Raw genomic sequence first — 22,924 nt, 5'->3', positions numbered from 1 at the left:
AAGTACATTGGTTCCATGATGCCTTGAATGTTTCCTATGGTGTCATCCAAGATGGCGACTGTAATGGTACAGTGGACAAATTCCCATTTGTGAGTTTGACTGATGACCTCTGCAGGAGAAGGGGGAAGCATGCCATGCAGTTATTTGCCAGTTGCATTTGTGTTTTCTGGTAGTAGTGTTACGCATAGTATGTATGCTTAGTAGTATTTTAAGTATGTATTGTTATCCTTTGTAGTTGAACCTGAGGACCTGAAGAGGTGGGCCAGCACACTAAATGCTGTGGCCAATGAGAAAGTGAAGCAGCAAAAGGTGAGATCTTGATTAATCTCATATTTCGTGTAGTGAAAGGGTTCAGGAATTCTGAATACAGTAATACCACAACCTAGAAGTATGTCAAGTTCTTTAATGAACAAAGGAGAATGAGGCAAGGTAGCCGGTGTATATGCGAAATGCATTATTTCCTTGGGTCTGAGGGAGAGGATGAGTAACACAATAAAGTGGACAATGAAGCGGATAGGTCTGCTTCATTCTGTTACCGAGGAATTTCCCTTGAAACAGGAAGATGTCACAAAAGTCTGCAAAAAGAAAATGTGCCCTCCTTCTGCTCCAGGAGCTTCCACAGCATTCACAAGTGCATTGATGCAACAAAGCAAGGAAGGGAACAACTGAAGGATAACAAAAGGAAATGTTAAAAAAAAAACACTTGCATTGTTATCGTTCAGTGAACAGCCTAAGAGTCATGTTCTACACATTGCTATTGTTTCTATTCGACTTGCACACAGCTTTTACATTTACAATTGAACCTATCTCTTGTGCTCCTTTTTAGATGTCAAAACACAAGAAGAAGGGCAAGAAAGGTGGTGCAAGTCTCAATGTTGGGAAGGACGACAGCTTGGGTGTTCTAGATGACTACAGCAATGAGTATGACGACTTTATGTAGCAGGACACTGGAACGAAGATTGCAAAGTGTTTATATTTGTTACATTGGTCCATTGACCTGCAATAAATAAAGATGCTCTTCTTGCATTAATTTCTTGCTTGCACATCAGTCACATGGGTTCCGTTAGATTTATAGACCAGAATTTGCGCGTATGCGTTCAGGCATGTGGTGTTACTGTGCCCAGGCCCATCAGCATGCTAAGTCTTTGGCACGAGCGCAGGGGCGCGTAGCACAAGGAATAAAGATTATTTTTTGTTTGCCAGCTACCAAGCTAGAGAGTCGTTTTGAGCTTCACGGCATGGTGGCAGCAATACTACGTTCCATTTGCATATTGCGCATCGAAATGAACACACTCCGACAGCCAAACAACTTCAACTTTGTGGACGACACAGAATCGCCTACCTGGAAAGAAGAATTCGAGGGTTTTCTCTTTGTGTCTGGGAATCACGACAAGCCTGGACAAGTTAGTCAGAATCCCCTTATACTCCATGGGTTGGAGGACGTTCAACCTTACATCACGTCAGATGGAAAAATTAATAGGTTGATCGTAACAAGTTTGAAACTTACTTCATGCACTCTCGCAACCTTGTGTATGAGACAGCATGGTTGCTTTGCATGAGCTAGCTACATAATAGGTGACTTTGAGACGCAAAAGGTAAGAGGCAAGTTTGTCGTAGGCCTAGGTGATAAGAAGTTTCTCACACTTTGCAGATTGATCCTTCGTCAACTCATGACACAGCCTTAGTCAAGGCAAGGCTAAAAGAGACTGTGCAGCATCAACAAAAGAACTTGTTGAGGGAAGTCCCTGTGATCCATGCTCACAATCTTGATTCTCTTTGACACGACTCACGCGCTAAGGCTTTCCCCTCTGACAAGTTCAATACCGATTCAGTGAGCTATTCGTGGAGCGACAAGGGTTCGGAAGCCTGTTCTTTTCGTGGAAGTACTCATGGACAGAGGCTGTTTCAACTGTGGCCGTATCGGACATTTTGCGAGAGTTTGCTAAGCCAGGTTCCCGCAGAGTACCTACCAGACCAGTACCAAGCACCATCTACCGTGGACTAGAAACGTTGATGCTGTGTCTAGTTTCACACACTTTTTAGGCTCTGTACCAGGGATTTCCCTACACTGCCCCCAGGGGGGGGCGTATACCTTCCCTGCATTTTTTGCACCCCCCCCCCCCCCCCCCGAAATTTCTCAGGTAATCCCACCCAGCTCGGCCCAAAACACGTTCTGGTAGTGATCTGGCGCAGCGAATTACATCCTGTACTCTCAAATTTGGGCTGTAGGACCACACTCATGCAGATGATCGTACCACGCATTCGTCCAAAATCATTTGAAAGTGACTGTGCAATGCATATATTACACGCATATACGAGCAAAAATGCGTGCGGGTACGCAAACTCAATGGGAATCATCAAGAACCATTTGCGCCCAACTCAAGCAAGCAAGGTATTCTGCTTTTTTCGTCTAAGGCATTCACCGTTGGTTGCAAAGATGCTAGTCTTTTTTCTTTGTCGGTCGTGCGATTTTTTCAGAATTTCTGGGGAAATCACTGCCGCGCGCTACTGCGCCTGGCAGCCAGTTCTACCACCGTCCTAGCGTGAGGCCATGACCATGTGCCCGCTGGGACATTCCATCGATTCCATCATCGCCGGTCAGGACCACTGATCTCTATGTATAAAGGCTGGATCGCGCATGGGAGAGGGGCTCGTGGGGGAGAGGCGTGTCTTCGGGCCGCCATGTTGGTGGGCCCTAAAGTGCTGTGTCGTAGAGGTGTGCGCCGCCGCGCCGGAGCGCCGCCGCCGGAGGTCGGGACCTCGCCGTCGCCGCCGTACCAAAACTGTTGGCGCGCCGCCGCCGCCGATGTTGAAAAATCGGCGCGGCTGTGTAATGTGCCCATTTTGATCCACTTTTTATAAACGAATATCTCCCATACCTAATATTTTGTTTGTTTTTTCTTTCATCTTAGGTTCCAGGCTTCATTTGTGGTGTTTTTAGCAGTGACAATTTCATCTCCTGATATGCTGTTTGTGCTGTTTCGTTTCATTGTCGACCCTGGAGGCACACAACTCCAGGAAAACTTGTCATTCAATTCTTGCAGGTTGTTTGCCGGTCATCCACCAACACCATAGCACTGGTCATTATCCATATACAGGGTGTTTTGTTTTTTATTCGTCACAGAATTTTTGTTTAAAAAATAGCGGGACGAAATACATGCCGCTTTTGAGTTGGTCATGCGAATATTATCTCGAAGAAAGTATGTAACTATAAGATCATTAATTACCTCAAATTCATTAATTCTTTAATTAAGGAATTTCGCGTGAAAACGGGATAGCAGAACGGAAGATACTCATCGTTGAAAGCCATTCCATGTTTAAGAAACTCTTAAACGCGCACGTGTGTTGAAATATCCGACGCTGAATGTCGCTATGCAAATGAGCCGAAACAAGAAGTACGCCATTTCCGAGCGCAGAAATGGCGCGACTTTCGCCCTATCTGGGTTGGAAAGCGGTCTATCTGACCAACAGATTAGCGCCTACACCAATCAGCTCGATCGCTCCAAAGCACTTGGTCCTCTCACGTGGATTGCCCGTCGCTCTTTCTGCGCTCAAAAAGTGCGTAGCAAATAGTGCAATTTCTTTGTGCCGGCGAAAAGCACATAGTCAGAGAGGGTGTTTTCAATCGCGGAATTGCGGAGCTTATAATGCGCGCGAAGCATGGCAGACTCAGCCCACTCGTTCTGGACAAGTTTATACTGTAAAACCCTTTAATTTCGCGAGACCTTAATTTTCGCGAATTTTGCGAATCCAGAAAATTCGAGGAACTCGTGGAGTGCGCGAAATTTAGTTGTTGCGAATATATCCCTACTCGATTCGCGAAAATTTAGGGCTGCGAAATTAAATGATTTTACAGTATTTATTCATGATAACTACAGCCTCTGCAAAAACAATGACGTGGTGGGTGCGCCTTATGTCATATCGTTTGCTAACGTTCGCATATTTATATGGTTTCCCAAAAAGAGCCACTGGATCAGTGGACAGAGCTTTCACGCGTCGCCGTCCTGTGAACATTCGATCAGCACTAGCTATAACTGTTACGTGTAGTTGCCATTAAAGGGATGGCTGGTCGTTCTGATTATCTAGCTATCTTGTTTTCTCCAGCGCTTAACGCGCGCGACGAAGTTCTTGGGCGACGACCTTCTTGCGAAGTGCTTTACTTCTCCTAATGTTCCTTTGTGTGTACGGTTTTCTTTCATAATACTATCCAGTGCTCACGCACTTGTTTGGTGCAAGGTACAGTAAATACTGCCACCGTCGCGTTGACTATGATGGAGAAAATACCCCCACTCTGAGTTGTTCGTGCGTCCCCGTTGGAGAAGAGAACACGGGGCGTACGCCGATATGACAGCATCGGCGTGACGTCGCTGATGCCGCCGCTGCCGCCGGGCCTTCAACGTGCTCTACGCCGCCGCCGAAAAAAAATGCCCACGGCGCACACCTCTAGCTGTGTGTGCCAATAGAAAACAATGGGAGGCAACAGAGATTGTGAGTATTTATTGCGCTGCAAGCATTGGTCATTGTTTGTCATCACACAATTTTGTAAGGTGCCAGTATACTGATGTATCCTAACAGTGTTTCACAGGTGTCCTGCCGTTTGATTCTTAATTACGTTATGTTTTGCATTCCGAAAATAGACCGTCACTGCAGTGCAGCGCTGGAGATTGTACTACAGCACGTTTCCCAGTCAATATTTCAGTAAGAAACGACTTGAGGTTAACAACAACCATGTATATAATATCCCGTACTGCGTTCTGGACAAAAATTGTTCCATAACGGTCCGGGAAAAGATTACTCGCATGGCAGAAAGAGATCGTTCTGTAGAATCACAGCCGTTGTTTTAGCCGTGTATGCGTTTAGTATGATTTATATCAAGCATCGCCTTAGAAAGAGTCTTTTAGTAAACGACAGCGGTGCTCTGCCTCGCAAATATGGACACACTGAAGCAGCCCAAATAATTACTTCACGCAATTAGATCACACTCGTTAGGACAGTTAATCAGGTAGTGATGTAATCTTAATCAATTAAGTTACTTAGAAAGTGGTAACACCTCCTTGAGACACAGGCCTTATCTCTTTTTGAAGTACAGCCCTTCTATGTTTGTTTGCTTCTTCCTTTATTTGTTCTGATTATTTGCAGGCGTGGTTGTGCCAATGTCCTTCTCCAGCACTCACATGCTTTTGTTGAATACAACTGCAGCGTGGGAAAAGCTGCTTGGGGACGGGGTCCTGCTATCCAGTGCTGACTTTGTCATGCTTGTTATGTGGAGCATGTTCCAAAAAATGCAGCTCCACGTATGGTCTTCAAATTGCAACAGGACTATTTGGAGCTTGAAACAGTTGTGATTTTGTCATTTTGGCTCTCGTGTACCCAGTCTGTGAAACGCAAACAAAAAAGTCTAACACGATATGCTTTTGTAATGAAGATCACTGATGATGAGATAATGATGATGAGTAAAGAGAATATACGAGTTCAAGTTTATTCAGTATTTTGTATCATTCATTATATTATTCAACATTTTATGTCAATTTATACAACATCAAGTTTATTCAAGTTCAAGATTTATTTCTTGCACTTATGCGTTTCAGGATACAATGAACGTGCAGGGAGGTCGCAAAAGACTACATTTATTGTTTTGTGACCTTGCTACAATGGCAATATATATTTTAGGAATGACAGTGGTCAGGTACGCTCTCTCAATTTTAGGTTGGAATGAGCAATGAATAGCAACTTCCCTCCTGATATTTTCTCATATATGCTAAATTTTAAATTTAATGTGATTGAATATGTGATAATATAATAATAATATATAAGAATATAATATGTGATAAATGAATGTGATCAACAGTAGATGTAAACAACATGAGTAGCCAGAGAAGTGCATTCTCAATAAATAATTTTCTTCATATAGCGTATATGTGCATGCCTATTAACTGAAACAATTATCACAGTTCCCTGACAAGTTTTAATTTCTGAGAGTGTACTGTAGAGGCTGCTTAGATCTACAACAGTTCATACAAGGTATTATATACTGTGAATGCCTTTAAAAATCCCATGTGACACAAATGCCTTTACTTTCTGGAGGTGCTGTGGTAGTCAAAGTTTGTGAGCATTACGCAGGTTCTGCACCCATTTCTTGAGTATGTCGAGGCAGCTGTGAAGTAACCTGCATTAATGATGATTATTCCAATTTTATGGTGCATCGACAACAAAGGAAATAATACATCAGAAGGTTGGTTTGGGTGCAACGAGTTAAAAATGAATATGTTGTTTAATAAATGCATTGGACAAATGTTAAAACATCAGTTTAAAACATAGTTTACAATCCCTGTATCTTCTAAAAATTAAAAAGATTAAAAACTATTCTAAAAAGAATTATAATATCTAATTATTATATTGCTGGGTGAAGGAGCCTAAAGTCTAAGGTGTGTTTCTGATGTGAACATGTAAACATTTGACTTTGACTGGAATGTAAACATGAACATTTAGAACTTTTAAAGTTGTGCCTCGGACAAACCTTCTTCCAATTCAAGAACAGGTTCTTTAAACAAACCGACGGATGCCCCATGGGCAGCCCAATTTCAACGACCGTTGCCAACTTAGTCATGGAGTTTGTTGAAGACAAGGCCTTAGAGGACGCAGGACAATTCATCACCTTTTACAGACGTTATGTTGACGACACATTTGTGATTATTAAGAATAATTTCACCAACACATTCTTTGACAAGCTGAACAGCATTCATCCTAACATCCAGTTCACGTGCGAGGAGGAGAAAGAGAAAAAGATCGCCTTCTTGGATGTCCTCGTGCAAAGAGACCCGTGCGGAAACTTGAAGACCTCGGTTTACAGAAAACCGTGCGACACAGGTCAGGTCCTGCATTATGGTTCGGGGCACCCTCTTGAACACAAGCGATCGGTTGTTCGTTCCCTGCTTTCACGTGCCATGAAGATCCCTTCAGATCATCAGACAAGACATGAAGAAATAACAAAGGCCAAAGCGGATCTACGAAGAAAGGCATACCCCGAGCAATTTATCTGTGATACATACCACCGAATGATGAATACACGCCCGGAACAGGCGGAAAGTAGTCAAGAAAGACCCATGTACGTTACCATTCCCTACCTGAAGGGTGTGTCAGAACCAATTAGACGGGTGCTCTCCCAGGTGAACATTAAAACTGCATTTAAGCCCACGACAACACTGAGGAACGTACTAAGCCACCCCAAGGACAGAACACCACCGGAAGAAGAACGAGGCGTTGTATACAAGGTATCTTGTCAAGATTGCCCTGCCGTGTACATCGGAGAAACAGGAAGGAAGACACGAACAAGAATGAAAGAACACAAGAAAGATATCGAGAAATCAGCAACAAACCCAACAGAACTGTGTGAACACGCGCGCAAAACAGGACACGTGTTAGACCTGGACAACCCATGCATTCTGGCGAAAAAGAACAAATGGGGGGTGAGGAGACAGCTGGAGTCATGGCACATAAAGAAAACAAAAGAAGCTATCAATCGACAACCAGGCCCCCTCCCAGAATGCTACGCTCCTCTTCTACGTAAATACCCGGTGACGACCAGGACAGCGTCATTCTGATGATGGGTCCCGAATGGGACCCGAAACGTTAACTGTATTTTGTTATGTTTGTTGAAAGCCGGTGCGGTTGAAACTAGTAAAGATGTCTACTCCCGGCAATTGGACTATATTCAGTGAACATGTAAGAAAACATGCAAAACAGAGAGGCTAACCACAGTGCGTGCACTGAGGTTGTTCTTTCCTGTAAAGTAGAAACCAGTGGATGAGGAACGTGATACTTCCTGTACACCCAGCCGTATCACACTGCACAGATTATTCACTGGGTAGCCCTCATGACGAAACCTGTATTGAGAGACCACTTTTGCCTTAAAAACTGCTACAAATAGCACGACACGCTACAAATTATTGCTATCGTAACAAGCTGACGATACAGCCCAGACACAAGGCGTTATTCAAGTCGCGCCACACCACCGTTACGTAGGATTCTTTGTCACAAATCAAACCAAGGCACAAAACAATACCAATACATGAAAAAAGGTGACAATCGTGGTCTCATTACGACGTAATACCGAACTTGTGCGCGAAGGTAATTCAAAGAAATGAATGTGGCACTTGCTTCCGCAGAGAACACCGTGTACCATGCTAGCAATGCATGCAAAAAAGCGCTCGAGTGCTTGCACATATATTGATGACAACACTACCTGTGTAGTGTAACGTGTTCTCCCAAGCATATTATGCACTCAAACTGTATTTGCCGCCGGGTAAAATGCAAGTGTGCTCGATTGAACGTCGGAAGAGCGATCAAGCAACCTGCATCCAGTGCTCGTTTTGGGCAAAAAAACACTTCATAATGGTCAACTAAACATACAGAATGGACGCCTATTTATTCCTTGATGAAGAGTGACTCACCTGTATAAATTTAGGCCTTGTATCCTTGCCAGTACGGTTGGTACGACCGTAATTGCAAGAAGTTGCCATGATCGCTGCGGCGGCTGTTGTGGGTACAGTAAGATGGCGGCCGGTTTCTTCACGCTCGCGCTCCCTATCCGCGATCCAGCCTTTTACAATCGAGATCAGTTCAGGTTCAGGTTCAGGTTCGCCTAATCCCTTTTACAACAGGGCAGACATCCATAAAAAGAGTCACAGGCGAGTCTCCAAGCTCTCATAAGAAGAACGAGGAATTTTAGTCAATGCTGGTGGGTTCGTCTTGCGGAGGCGCCACTTGATGGCTCTGGCTTCGGATGGCCGTCCGCTGTGTTTGGCCGGTTTCGGTTTCGAGACGGGGTCTGCCGGCTGTCTCGTGGAGCGCCCTTGATTTTATTTTGGAGGCCTTTTCCCACTTGAGGAGGACTTTCTTCGTGTCGTTGATCTGGGGTTGGGGGCTGGGTGATGCCTCGAAGCCCAACATGATGGCGATAGGGACTGGTGTCTTGGGCACTCCGTCTTCGCGTAGGGCCGGGCAAGTTTGCAGGATGTGTTGTATGTCCTCTTCTTCTCCGGTGTTACATAGGGTACGTGCTGGGTTTGCGTTTCCAAAGAGTTCGCAGAGTCGCTTTTGTGTTGGGAGGGAGCCTGTACGGGCTTGAAACAAGAGGCCACTTGCTCTGTCTCCGTTGTAGAAAGTTTCGGGTGCCGGAGTTGTCTTGTTTTCAGAGTAGATTGTCATGCTTCTTTTCTTCGCTGTTTCCGAGTGCCACCGTTCCTCTTCAGTCCGGGTTAGTTCCTTCTTGGTTGTCTTGTTCCACTCGCGTTCGTTCCTCGCCTTGTGTCTGGTGGTGTCCTTGCTATATGTGCGGTCAATTTGGCTGATTTTTTTTATCCAGTGCGTTCGGGTGCCCCTGTAACGGAGGTGTCGGAAGACTCGTGTTATTAGGGTGTCGTTTGGTCTGTGAATGAGACGTCCAAGGTAGTTTGTCTTTGCCCGGGTTTCTCGGAAAGAGTAGGTAGACCAGGCCATTTCTCCTTGAATGGCGGGATTTGGTGTGGCGAATGATCCCCCGAGAATCCATCTTCCGATCTCGCGTTGTTGCCGTTCGAGCTGATCCGTTGCTTGCTTGCTGAGGCAAATGACGTCGTTCGCGTATGTGGCAGCAGGTACGGCGTAAGCTTTCCATATCAGTCTTCCCACGTCGTATGGCTGGTAGGAATGGCGTGCTATATTCCACACCTGGCCTTTTTTCATGTTTGTTTTGAGGATGAGGTTCTGTTCATGTTTCTGGAGGTATTTCTTGCAATTTTCGATCGTAATACCGAGGTACTTGTACGTGTCTGTATACTGAATATCAAATTCTTGCAGGCGCAGCGTGGGTTTGTCATCGGACGGTCCAAAGTACATGATATTTGTCTTTTCCCGGCTGAACCGCATGCCCTCATTTTTGGCATGGTGCGTGCAAATGTCCAGGAGTTTTTGCATGTCGTTTGCATTGGTAGTTAGTAGCAAAATATCGTCCGCAAAGGCAAGAGCTGTAATGCACGTATCTTCAGTCGTTCCGTTTGTTTGTCGTGTGTGCATATGGATTCCTTTTCCTGACGAGTGCAGTGCCGCAAGGAGGTCGTCGATGAAGATGTTGAAGAGAGTGGGTGATAGAGGGCAACCCTGCCTCAGGCCGACTTCTTGTTGAATCGTTTTGGATGTAAAGTTCCCGATGTGATATTTGTTCGTGCAGTCCCTGTATAGTTCCTGGATAATGTCTATGATGTCTTTTGGTAATCCCATTGATCTCATCTTTGCAGTGAGCATGCTATGGGGAATAGCGTCATATGCTTTCTCCAGGTCGAGGAAGGCAAGGAACAGATCTTTGTTTTCCATTTGCGCTAGCAAATTTGAGTGATTTGAGTGATTTGAGTGAGTATGAATATGTTGTCGCTTGTTCGCCTATTCAGTGGTCAGGACTCATGTAGAGGGACGCCACCTCCTCTACATTTGGTGAGCCGAACGTGACTCGCAGGCAACAGGAGGATAACCTGCTCACATTTTACGGGTAAACGACTTTGGAAAAGCATAAAAGCGCGGAAAGCAGCGCAAGGAACAAAGGCTAAAACCGAAACCCGAAACTTTAGAGAAGATCACGTGGTGGACACGATGTAATGGTGGGTTTGACAGGAGCGACCGCCAGAGGGGTCCCGCCATGCCCGCGGAAATCTGTTCCCAGAGCCGTATATTAAAAGGGAGTCTGGCCATTAATGGGTCATGCCTATACCTGAAGCTCCACACACTTTTTCAGCTTTCCGACCATGGAGGAAGGAAACACAAGGAGCGGCCCCTCCGACGTTTTCTATCGGGACGAGCGTAGCCGGCCTCGCATTGCATTCGGGGATGCTCCTGTCTACCACGTGACCGCTCACGTGACCCTCCAGACAGCATATCTCCCGCAAAGCAGACGACGCGAGCTGTAGTTGTGTTGCAGTTCAGATCGCAGTATTACGTTGAACGCGTGCTTGCACTTTATTTCTGTGTGTTACGAATGTTTACTGTTCTATTAGAAGATCTGTCACAGTGTGCAGAACGCAAAAGGAGTACGCGGGACCGAAAACATCACGTGTGGTAACGGTTACTTCCAACGTATGTACTTTTCTTGACTAAGTGGTTAAGAATGCCGTTCCATTAATCAGATTTGTACAACAACTGAAGATATGAAATGAATCTGCGGCAGAGTTTGAGGTCCCAAATGAACAATTCAAGATGACTCGAAGACACACGGGCGACTAAAGCAAGTTACCGTGTACTTACGAACAAAACGCGTTCCCGTGACAGAGCTGATTTCAGTTCAACGAGAGCCGCAGCCGGGACAGGAACACATTACCATACGTCGTTTCTACGACGGTGCTCACATTTTCACAATAAATTACTTCCAAGAAGCAAAATCATACGGACAGCAGCGCGAGAAACAAAGCCTTGCAAAACCGAAACGAGGGGATCACGTGGTGGACAGGAAGCAATGGCTATTCTGACCCGAGCGACCGCTAGAGGGTGGCTACGCTAGTCTGGAGCAGAGCCGTATATTAAAAGGGAGTCTGGCCATTAATGGGTCATGCCTATACCTGAAGCTCCACCCACTTTTTCAGCTTTCCGGCCAATCAAGTCTTAAAATATGGGGCGCTATCAATAAACCTATCCTCACTATTTGCCCCCATATCCAACATGGGCAGCGCCATTTTGGGTGGCAAGTAGATTGGATGGGATTGAAATGGATACCTCTCGCAATCTGCAAAAGTAGTGGATTGTTGGTGCAAATCACTGATCTCGATTGTAAAAGGCTGGATCGCGGATAGGGAGCGCGAGCGTGAAGAAACCGGCCGCCATCTTACGGTGCGCACAACAGCCGCCGCAGCGATCATGGCAACTTCTTGCAATTACGGTCGTACCAACCGTACTGGCAAGGTTACAGGGCCTAAATTTATACAGGTGAGTCACTCTTTATCGAGGAATAAATAGGCGTTCATTCTGTATATTTAGTTGACCATTATGAAGTGTTTTTTTGTCCAAAACGAGCACTGGATGCAGGTTGCTTGATCGCTCTTCCGACGTTCAATCGAGCACACTTGCATTTTACCCGGTGGCAAATACAGTTTGAGTGCATAATATGCTTGAAAGAACACGTTACACTACACAGGTAGTGTTGTCATCAATATATGTGCGAGCACTCGAGCGCTTTTTTGCATGCATTGCTAGCATGGTACGCGGTGTTCTCTGCGGAAGCAAGTGCCACATTCATTTCTTTGAATTACCTTCACGCACAAGTTCGGTATTGCGTCATAATGAGACCACGATTGTCACCTTTTTTCACGTATTGGTATTGTTTTGTGCCTTGGTTTGATTTGTGACAAAGAATCCTACGTAACGGTGGTGTGGCGCGACTAGAATAACTCCTTTGTCTGAGCTGTATCGTCAGCTTGTTACGATAGTAATAATTTGTAGCGTGTCGTGCTATTTGAAGCAGTTTTTAAGGCAAAAGTGGTCTCTCAATACAGGTTTCGTCATGAGGGCTACCCAGTTAATAATCTGTGTAGTGTGATACGGCTGGGTGTACAGGTAAGTATCACGTTCCTCATCCACTGGTTTCTACTTTACAGGAAGGAACAACCTCAGTGCACGCACTGTGGTTAGCCTCTCTCAGGTTTGCATATTTTCTTACATGTTCACATCAGAAACACACCTTACACTTTAGGCTCCGTCACCCAGCAATATAATAATTAGAGATTATAATTCTTTTTAGAAGAGTTCCCCATATTTTTTTAGAATAGTTTAGAATCTTTTTAATTTTGAGAAGATACAGGGATTGTAAACCATGTTTTAAACTGATGTTTTAACATTTTGTCCAATGCATTTATTAAACAACATATTCATTTTTAACTGGTTGCACCTAAACCAATGTTCTGATGTATTATTTCCTTTGTTGTCGATGCACCATAAAAATTGGAATAATCATCATCAATGCAGGTTACTTCACAGCTGCCTCGACATACTCAAGAAATGGGTGCAGAACCTGCGTAATGCCCACAAACTTTGATTACCACTGCACCTCCAGAAAGTATGTGTCACATGGGATTTTTAAATGTATTCACAGTATATAATACCTTGTATTAACTGTTGTAGATCTAAGCCGTCTCTACAGTACACTCTCAGAAATTAAAACCGTGAGAACCGTGATAATTGTTTCAGTTAATAGGGCATGCACATATATGCTATAGGAAGAAAATTATTTCTTGAGAATGCACTTCTCTGGCTACTGGTGTTGTTTACATCTACTGTTGATCACATTCATTTATCACATATTATATTCTTATATATATTATTATATTAACACGTATTTGATCACATTAAATTCAAAATTCATCATATATGAGAAAATACCAGGAGGGAAGCTGCTATTCATTGCTCATTCTAACCTAAAATTGAGTGCTACAAATTTAGAGAGAGTACCTGTCCATTGTCATTCCTAAAATATATATTGTCATTGTAGCAAGGTCATAAAACAATAAATGTAGTCTTTTGTGACCTCCCTGCACGTTCATTGTATCCTGAAACGCATAAGTGCAAGAAATAACTTGAATAAACTTGATGTTGTATAAACTTGATATAAAATGTTGAATAATATAATGTATGATATAAAATGTTGAATAAACTTGAACTTGTATATTCTCTTTACTCACCATCAGTGACCTTCTTTACAAAAGCATATCGTGTTAGATTTTTTTTTGTTTACGTTTCACAGACGGGGTACACGAGGGCCAAAATGACAAAATCACAACTGTTTCAAGCTCCAAATCGTCCTGCTGCAATTATCCTGTTGCAGACCATACGTGTGTAGTGCAAGAAGGCCCTTGCACATCAAAATGTAAGATGGGAGTCACAGTTAATGCAAAGTGGTTCCTATGAGAGACTTCGATGCTGAACAAAATTGTGCAAACTGCGGAAGGTGCCATAGAAGATATTCAGAAAGCGTGTCTGGTCTCACAACGGTGCTACGACGCTCTCTTTTAGATGACGATGATACTCATTGGAGTTTCAGATGTGCAGCTGCATATTTTCGAACGTGCTCCACATAACAAGCATGACAAAGTCAGCACTGGATAGCAGGCCCCCGTTCCTAAGCAGCTTCGCTCACGCTGCAGTTGTATTCAGCAAAAACATGTGAGTACTCGGGAAGGACATTCAGTTTGGCACAACCGCGCCTGCAAATAATCAGAACAAATGAAGGAAGAAACAAACATAGAAGGGCTGTACTTCAAAAAGAGGTAAATCTTGTGTCTCAAGGAGGTGTTACCACTTTTAAGTAACTTCATTGATTAAGCTTACATCACTACCTGATTAACTGTCCTAACGAGCGTGTTCTAATTGCGTGAAGCAATTAAATCACGCTCACAACGTATTTGGGCTGCTTCGGTGTGTCCATATTTGCGAGGCAAAGCACCGCAGTCGTTCACTAAAAGACACTTTCTGCGGCGGTGCTTGATATAAATCATACGAAACCGATACACGGCTAAAACAACGGCTGTGATTCTACAGAACGATCTCTTTCTGCCATGCGAGTATATCCTTTCCCGGACCGTTCTTTATGGAACAATTTTTGTCCAGAACGCAGCACGGGATATTACATACATGGTGGTTGTTAACCTCACATCGTTTCTTGTTGAAATATTGGCTGGGAAACGTACTGTAGTACAATCCCCAGCGCTGCACTGCTGTGACGGTCTAGTTTCGGAATGCAAAACATAACGTAATTAAGAATCGAACGGCAGGACACCTGTGAAACACTGTTAGGATACATCAGTATACTGGCACCTTACAAAATTGTGTGATGACAAGCAACGATCAACGCCTGCAGCGCTATAAATACTCACAATCTCCGTTGCCTCCCATTGTTTTCTATGGGCGCACACTGCGCTTTAGGGCCTCCCAACATGGTGGCCCGAATGCACGCCTCTCCCCCGCGAGCCCCTCTCCAATGCGCCATCCAGCCTTTATAGATAGAGATCGGTGGTGCAAATTTGATAAGCGCCACCTAGGGAGCGTAAGGCACGTCTGGAATTGACGTCTGCTTCCGTCGTTGTACCGCTGCCGTCAGAACCACCTGCTGGGACACATTCTGTTGTCGGTATGATTTTTAAACAAATCTACATGAATAGTTGGAATATAAGAGGCAAGAATGTTGATATCCATGAAATCCAGCTGTTAAAAATAATATTGTACAGCACAGCGCCGTTTTTGTTATGATTTCGTTGTGATCGCCGTGTTCACTAGGCCTAACACCGGCGACAAAACGTATTATTTTCAGTTAGATATTGATGGATGAGCATAACTTGAAACTGATTTCCGAGAAATTTATATTAGGATGTACATTTGCAGCGTAAAATCAGGTTAGTCTGTGAAAATTTTTTGTCACGAAATCCCCGCTTCACTGTGTTCGTTTTCGTCGCCATTTTGGGTGGCAGTATGGTGTCATGGCGACCCCCTTGGTAAAAAGCAAACCAATCAGAGGAGCGAAACTGTGATTGACAGGTCGAGCCTCTTTTTGTGACTCCTCCCAATGGCCAGACTCCCTTTTAATATACGGCTCTGATCTGTTCTAGAGTCACTGTACCCGGGGGAAGAGTATCGCATTCGCTTTCCCCGTGCCGCCGCCTTGCTCATTCGCCGAGGCGCGTCACATGGTGCGTTTTCCTCCTCTTTGCTTCCAACCTCCCGCCGGGTCTACAGGGAACGCAATAGCTGGGACGCATGTGCGCGTATGTTCATGTGCCGCTCTAGGTTTTCTGTACGTGAAATGGATCTCAGAGAGCTGAGGAACTACGAACAACCATGTCTGGATGTTGTGCTGCAACGGGACAGAGACAGGCAAAGCATTTTTCTGCATTCCGACGGGCAAAAGTGACGAGACGCGTAGATCGGCACAGAACCTGCCGGAAGAACTTCGCGCCTACGAATAACATACGTTTGAGCGAGGTAAATTTCGTGGCGTGTTTATTTTTCATTGCAGAACCTTTGCACACAGTATTGAATAACAGGTCAACTGTGCGAAGAACAGCCGGGCGTATCAAAGTAGTGCTTGTTGGATCTTCCCATTGCGTTCCCTGTCCTGCGGTGCTAACAAAACGCCACTATCAGGACCACTTCACACGCGACGACTTCGAGGACAAAGAGATTCGAAAGAAGTGGACGGCAGTACCAAGCAGTTTTGCATACCGGACACCTACGAGGCTGGGGAAGGCTCCTATCCCCCGTTCTTCGCACGCAGAGTTCTCCGAGGAGTCACCAAAAGACTTGCACACTGAAGTTGATGACAACATAGTGTAAGATCAAGGGGCAGTGGAGGATGGTAATGCGTCGAAATATATGTAGATATGCACTATGAAAATTATTGAAACTTATGAAAACTATTCCTAAATATTGAGCTGTAATTGTGAGTGAATCAACTTTGCAGAGGAAGACAACACCGTCACAAATTTCTGTGACCAGAGCATCGAGGAATATGCACAGGAAAAACCTGCAGACAAGTCATGTGATGGTCCCCACGACGAGGTCGCAGTCTTAAAAGAAACGAGCAAAGGTTGAGACGGAGTATAGTGACTTGAAGCTCACGGTCTACTCCTCATGGAAGATCAACTGCTTGCGTTGGAGCGGGGGATTGGAAGAACAACCCACAGCACTTTACATGCGCGTGAAAAAACGATGGCATTCACATAGCCATTGAACGTGTGAAATAGAAATTTAATTGCGAAGAGATGAGAATAAAACTGGTGGAGGTTATTTATGTCAACCTGAAGCTGCACACACGAGCACTATAGTTTTATGTCCACAAAACAAGTGAACTAAAAGAAAAAAAAAACTCATCTATAGAGCACAAATGAGATTCGACGATGCCTTTTAGAGGCGAACACGCGCCAACATAATTCGTCTGTTAGCTACAGAATACAACAAACTATACTGTAGTGACGCTGGTGCCCTGTTTCATTAAGTATTAGCCGAGTCCCACCACAGGAAGTCACAAAATTTTTGGTGCACAGCCGCGAAATCAACGCGATGTAACACTGACTACAGCTTAACACGCGATCCGCAGCGGCTTGGAAGCAATATGGCTGCCGGAGCAGACGACGCGGAGCGGTTGCGGTACTCTTCCCTCGGTATAGTGACTCTAATCTGTTCGAAACGACCGCTCCTGTGTTTCTTTCCTCCATGCTTGTTGTGCTTGTTGTGAAGCCTTCTGTTCACTTGGCCTTCGGGAGAGGAAAATCAGTTGCGCTGCGCATGCGCCAGCAAATACGTCACGTGCCGCTCTTTGCCGCCGCCTTGTCGTCTGCTCGCTTCTTGTACGCATGCGCTTGGAGACTGCGGTTTGCTTGAGGCTTGAGGATGGATTCGTGGTAGGGACATGAAGCCAGTGAAACAGCTTTGCTTTGCTGCATATTTCGTTCAAGCTCCTCGCTGGACGTCTGTCGATGTTCACCATGTGAGGGAACGTTTCAGTAGCACCTGCGAGTAGCATGTTCGGTTCAAAGGTGAGGGAAAAATTGCTCCATGGGCTGCTCTGTTGCGCAGATTGCAACAATGCAAGTTCACTTTTTCTCAGCCCAGGCAACAGCAGCACCAGGTGAATGTACAATCCTGAAGCAGGTAAGTGCGTCTCATGCTCTGTTGCACTAATACACACATACCATTCGCGTTCGACGCACTAACTTTGCATGTGTTGCAAAAAATGATGCAGTGGCATAAACCGGCAGTCTGGTGTGTAATGTACTACACCCCCATATCCCATATACTGCTGAGTGCCGAGCTCGACTAATTCGTGTTGCGTGTTCGGACTATCTAACTGTATCACCTGTTTCATCTCAATACCGGAGCCGGTAAATGTGTAATGTTTATTCCGATCATCTTTAGTTGTGCTTAATTATTCCTATTATTTTGTTCAGGTGTTTTTACACAGAACTCTCATGCTGCATTTTTAACTGGGCCAACGAAATTACAAAACATATGCCAATTGTGTTAAAACTGAGGACATTGCTTATTTTTGCTGATTTCATATTTTCAGGCATGGAGAGAAGAAATGCAGAAGGCAGCCAAGGGTCATTTTATTATAGGCACAGGGGCAAAAAGATTGAAAGGTGGAGGTTTAAAGTGTTATTATATTTGTGACTAATCAGGTGCTTTTACAGAGAGGACATATCAAAGGAAATGTTCCATAAAATCACAAGGTTCTGTCATGCGTGGGGACACCTGCCTTGCTGATGTGCCTGCAACATTCCAAACTGTCTCCTTTGTCTTCCAAGCTTGCTATTGTGCACGTGACTTTGGGCTGTGCCACGCCTGAGGTTGTCAATCCTGAGCCATTTTTGCTGTCCCGGGATTTTTTGCTGTCAATCCCGGGACGGGATTTCGGGATTGTGACTAGTTTAGATAGTGCTTCCGAGCATAGTCCTGCGCAGGTCGGGACCCGCATCCGAACCGTGCCCGCAGGTTCCAATCCGCACCCGACACGCTACCCGAGTCCCGTTACAAATTGAGACCCGCATCCGAGCGCAGCACGCATATTTTTTTCAAAAAGCTCACTCGCACACGAAGCCCGCAGCGCGATGAATGCAGTACACTGATAGTCTCTGCATGATCATTAGATGTGTCTGTGTGCATAGTTTTTTGTACGACATCAGCGCAGGGGGCAAAAAGGTGCGTGTTGGTTTGTGACTCGAGGCAGGATGACACGAAGCGTGACATGGACAAAGCAGAACACACAGGCGCTGTTGCACCCTAATGGTGTGAGCGTTTGTTCCGCCCTTGTCAGCGACGTTTTACGTCATAATTCGAGTACAGATTGCAGTACAGACGTGTAAAATGTTGAGCAACTCAGTGTACTTTCTAATAGTGTTTTGGTAAAATGCATCGACCGCACCGAACCCGCTACCTCGCTGGTCCCTACCGTGCAGGGCTCTACTTCCAAGTCCATTCACCTCAAGTGACTATATCGGTGTGCTGCGCGCAGTTCATGTGTGCTTTGTCAATTCTACCTTTTCGCGAAAGAAAGCACTCGAAAATTCGCAGTGTAATTACATTGGTAAATAGTAAAGACGAAATGGTTACATTTTATTTATTTATTTTTGCTCTGATAATGATATATGATAAGGAGTGAGTCTGTGCCTGATGGCCCACGGGTGTTTGATTTTCCTGTCATATTTGCCCTCACGAAGTCCCGGGATTTTCCGGAAGGAATCCTGGGACTTCGGGACGTCAAAAATTGGTCGGGATCCCGAGATTTTGGGATATCCCGATTGACAACCCTAGCCACACCCCACTGACAAAAACCAAGGTAGATGCAATACAGAATTGATGAATTAAAAACAATTAAAAAACCCCAGTGCTGCGTAGGACAAGGTTAGGTAAGACAACATTATTGTAGTTACGTAATTATAGCTAAACATATCATTACTGACATGTGTCTAACGCTGAAATCGCAAGGGCACCCCCTGTAGGGGGTGCACTGGTGGAAAAGTTAGGGTGGTGTGGGGGGTCTGGATAATTTACTGTGTGCGCTACACCCTTATCCACTCCCATATGACTTATGGCCTCACAGATACCTTCAACCTGTTCTCCTGACCTAGAAGCGGGCACTGCAGATTATTCTGTTTTTAGATCCTGATGAGTCTGTCTCATTTGCTTTTCCCCGTTTCCGCATCCTCAATGTACACCACCTTGTGAAGTATAAAGTTGCTCAGGTTATGTACCAGATATTTTACACACCTTCTAGTCAACTTCAGTTAACCATGCACAATTATACCACACCCTTCTCTCAGACATCAGCACAATTAATTCTGGTTTCCTACCTAACACACTAATTTCGGTCCATTCTTCCTTTCGTCCTTGGGTAGTTAAATTTGGAACGACATCCCTCTATGCCAGTGTTTCTCAAACTTTTCCAGTATGTGACCCCCTTGAGTACCACCAAACCACCATTTACATTTATATATTATACATTTATATTTTAATGTATTTAAAAGACATAAACCACAGAGAGAGCTACCAAAAATGCTTATTGGTGTTTTTTTTAACAAGGATTGGTTTAATTTTAAGTATGTACTTGATTTCTTGGTACAAGCAAATCACTAAGTTGGTCTGTGTGACTCAAGCCATATCTAGCTATGCAAGCAAGGCATATCGCATGTCTACTCGGACCCTCCATGACCCCCAGAAGAAGGCTCATTACCAGTCAAGGATCATTTGGGGGGGGGGGTCATGACCCGCAGCTTGAGAAACACAGCTCTACGCATTTGTTCCAACAATAATCTTGCATCCTTCAAAAACGCAAACAAACGGGACATATACGTAGGGTGACATGCAATTACTTTTTGATTGTTTGCATGTCTCTGCTGTGCAATGCCTTTGCTATTTGTTTCTTACACTTGACATGTGTTCTTGGTATTTTTGTTCCCCTCAAACTGTGTAGACATTTGCATTGATTGTTCAACAGGGCTTGCCCTCTCAGTCCTGTTATCAGTAATCAGTGTACACTGTCATGGAATAACAATAAAAATCTCAAAGCTAAAAAAAAGAATCCTCTGAAACACACCTGTCTGACTGATTATTTCAACAATCTCCTCACAAATGCTCGATGAATGATAGTTCATGTAACCACTCCTCTGTTTGCATGGCACAGGATATGCACCTAGAAGATAATGATGTGCACAGAAACCAGCTGTAACAGACCGAGGAAGTTTAGATCATGTGGTGAACCTATGAGTTTGTTGTTACCTTGAATGGGCAATCATTGCTCAGAGGTAAAACTTATTGATGTTGACTACTGCCTTCAAAGTTGAACTATACATTTTTTCATGCCCTGCACTTATCTTTGTATCCCGGAGGTCACCCAAATGACTTTCTTAAGCCCTTTTGCAAGAGTAGCCTTTTGGGAAGAAATAGGCCGCAAAATCTCAAATTGGAACTGTGACCTTACCGAGCAGTGTTTGTTAGCTGTTGGGATTGTACAATGTACAGCTTGGGGCAAAAGTTTACGGAACACCATGCTGTCACATTTCTCCATTGGAGTGACATCCTAGCATCAAACAAGAGCAGACACACATACTGAGAGATAGTCGCACGTTTCTTATTCGACCTCTTGCTAGTAGTTGGCAGGGGACTGCTCCGTTGAAGAAAAGCACCAGTGCCATGAACTTTTGTCTCAGGCTTACACGCGGTCGAGTTGTAGTCCTACAAATTCTGAACTGCATGCCACTTCTTAGAGAACCTTTGGAAATTTTGAAACACTATAAATGTTATGCCTTAATTGTCGGCTCTGATCATCAGCGAGATGGTGGGGGGCCCTGGAGCACACGTCCCGTTATGTCCTACAACCTTGCCAGTCTGGAACGTTGCAGACAAATCATCAATGCAGGTTGCCCCACGCGTCACGAAACCTTGTGATTTTATGGACCTTTCTCCTTTGATGTTCTTCTCTGTAAGAGCAGCCTATCAGTTACAAATATAATAGCACTTTAAACATCCACCTTTCAATATTTTTGCTCCTGTGCCTTTTCTAAACTGGCGATATTTGTTACATATTTACCGCTTCTGTGTTGAGATAGAACAGGATACAATTAGATAGTCCGAACACGCCACCCGAATTAGTCGATGATGGTAAGTGATGGTCGGAGGCTGGAACACTGTGACTTCCTTCTTTCAGAATTAGTCGAACTCGACAGTATGGGTGTACATTACGCGCCAGACTGCAGTTTTGTGCAACAATTTGCTGCAACACCTCCAAAAGTGCATTGAGCGCGAATGGCATGTGTGTATTAGTGTAACAGAGCATGAGACGTACCTACCAGCTTCAGAATTGAATTCATGCTTCTTAATTCACTCGGAAGTTGTGTACATTCATCTGGTGCTGCTGCTGCCTGGAATAAGAGAGTGCAGCTTAGAAAAAGTGGACTCCCTCAGACGCCCTCATCTTTTCAACCGACCATGCAACTCGCAGGTGTTAGTGAAACGTTCCCTCACCTGGTGAACATCGACGGGCGTCTAGTGAGGAACTTGAACGGAATATTCAGCAAATTTGCTTCACCACTACCACAAGTCGCACGCTCCAGCAAACGGGAGGCGGAGGCAACTCGAATGCAAGGCGTCTCACACAGCAGCCAATGAGAAGTAGGAGCTACATGTTTGCGCAGAAGCACCTGGAAGCGTGAGTGACGCGGCAATGATACCCCTCAGGATCTAACGTCTTGTCGAGCAAACCGCTGTCTGCTAGCGCATGCGCGCGCGAAGCTAGCAGACGGCAAGGCAGCGGCAGCATAAAACGACACGTGACGTCACTGCTGGCGCATGCGCGGCGCAGCTGGTTTTCCTCCCCCCGAAGGCCAAGTTTCTGTTCGATGTGCACCTGGCGAACGTATCCCTTCAAGAAAGAAGAGTAATAAATTCAGTGTTTTAATGCCAATATTTATTGAATGTAAATGCGGAATTAATGCATTTCCTGTGACTGTATCGTTGAGACTCGAGCGGGCTCATTCCACTAAATTTATGAACTGAATCACTGAGTCGCACCTTTCGCGAAGACTTGCGTTCGACGTGCACATGCGAACGTATTCCCTCAAATAAGAGTAGCAAGCCACTTGACTGTGGCTGACAACTCTTACCCCCTACAAAGAAGAAGAAGAATGGTGAATTCACGATTTTATTGCTAAAATCACTAATAAAGTTAGCCGAATTTTCCTTCGCCATTATGATGTCCAAGATACGCAACTAACACTGTTCGTGTTGTGGCTGTATTGTTGAAATTTGAGCGGCTCGTCAAACTGAACCTCATATGACGCACCTGGCGAACGTGGGAGACTCAACGACGAAAGATGAAAGTCACTGAAAAGGTTAGCCAGCTGTAGGGATCTTCTGGATTACCGGT

At 44.8% G+C, this 22,924-nt stretch overlaps 2 protein-coding genes and 2 long non-coding RNA genes across 5 annotated transcripts in view; 3 read left to right on the top strand and 1 right to left on the bottom strand.

The window, feature by feature from the left end:
• The window catches only part of LOC135388554 (eukaryotic translation initiation factor 3 subunit J-like), a 57,902-nt gene extending 56,876 nt beyond the window's left edge, over nt 1–1,026 (top strand). Inside the window, exons 8-9 of the mRNA XM_064618173.1 lie at nt 236–309; nt 827–1,026. Coding sequence (XP_064474243.1) covers nt 236–309; nt 827–940 — 188 coding nt within the window. The 3' untranslated portion in view covers nt 941–1,026. The remainder of the gene's footprint in view (nt 1–235; nt 310–826) is intronic.
• LOC135388565 (uncharacterized) overlaps nt 1–20,595 on the top strand; it is a 285,782-nt gene extending 265,187 nt beyond the window's left edge. Inside the window, exons 1-5 of one of the 2 annotated variants that reach the window (XR_010421461.1) lie at nt 15,119–15,139; nt 17,460–17,540; nt 17,612–17,655; nt 18,071–18,143; nt 18,195–20,595. This is a non-coding gene — a long non-coding RNA (uncharacterized LOC135388565). Of the gene's footprint in view, nt 1–15,118; nt 15,140–17,459; nt 17,541–17,611; nt 17,656–18,070; nt 18,144–18,194 lie in introns of those variants that run through there. The other variant, XR_010421462.1, reaches the window with a different exon arrangement.
• On the bottom strand, nt 384–1,742 carry LOC135388555 (uncharacterized). The gene is made up of 2 exons (XR_010421459.1): nt 1,343–1,742; nt 384–575 (listed from the first exon to the last, which is right to left on the bottom strand). It is a non-coding gene; the product is annotated as an uncharacterized LOC135388555 (long non-coding RNA).
• LOC135387236 (uncharacterized) lies at nt 3,776–7,672 on the top strand. The gene is made up of 2 exons (XM_064616533.1): nt 3,776–4,488; nt 5,140–7,672. The coding sequence occupies exon 2, from the start codon at nt 6,567–6,569 to the stop codon at nt 7,599–7,601; it is 1,035 nt and encodes a 344-aa protein (XP_064472603.1). The 5' UTR covers nt 3,776–4,488; nt 5,140–6,566; the 3' UTR covers nt 7,602–7,672.
• Nucleotides 20,596–22,924: the final 2,329 nt, after the last annotated feature.

This window comes from Ornithodoros turicata, chromosome 3 (assembly GCF_037126465.1).
Source record: "Ornithodoros turicata isolate Travis chromosome 3, ASM3712646v1, whole genome shotgun sequence".
NCBI lineage: Eukaryota > Metazoa > Arthropoda > Arachnida > Ixodida > Argasidae > Ornithodoros > Ornithodoros turicata.
This window is presented reverse-complemented; position numbering and strand designations above follow the sequence as displayed.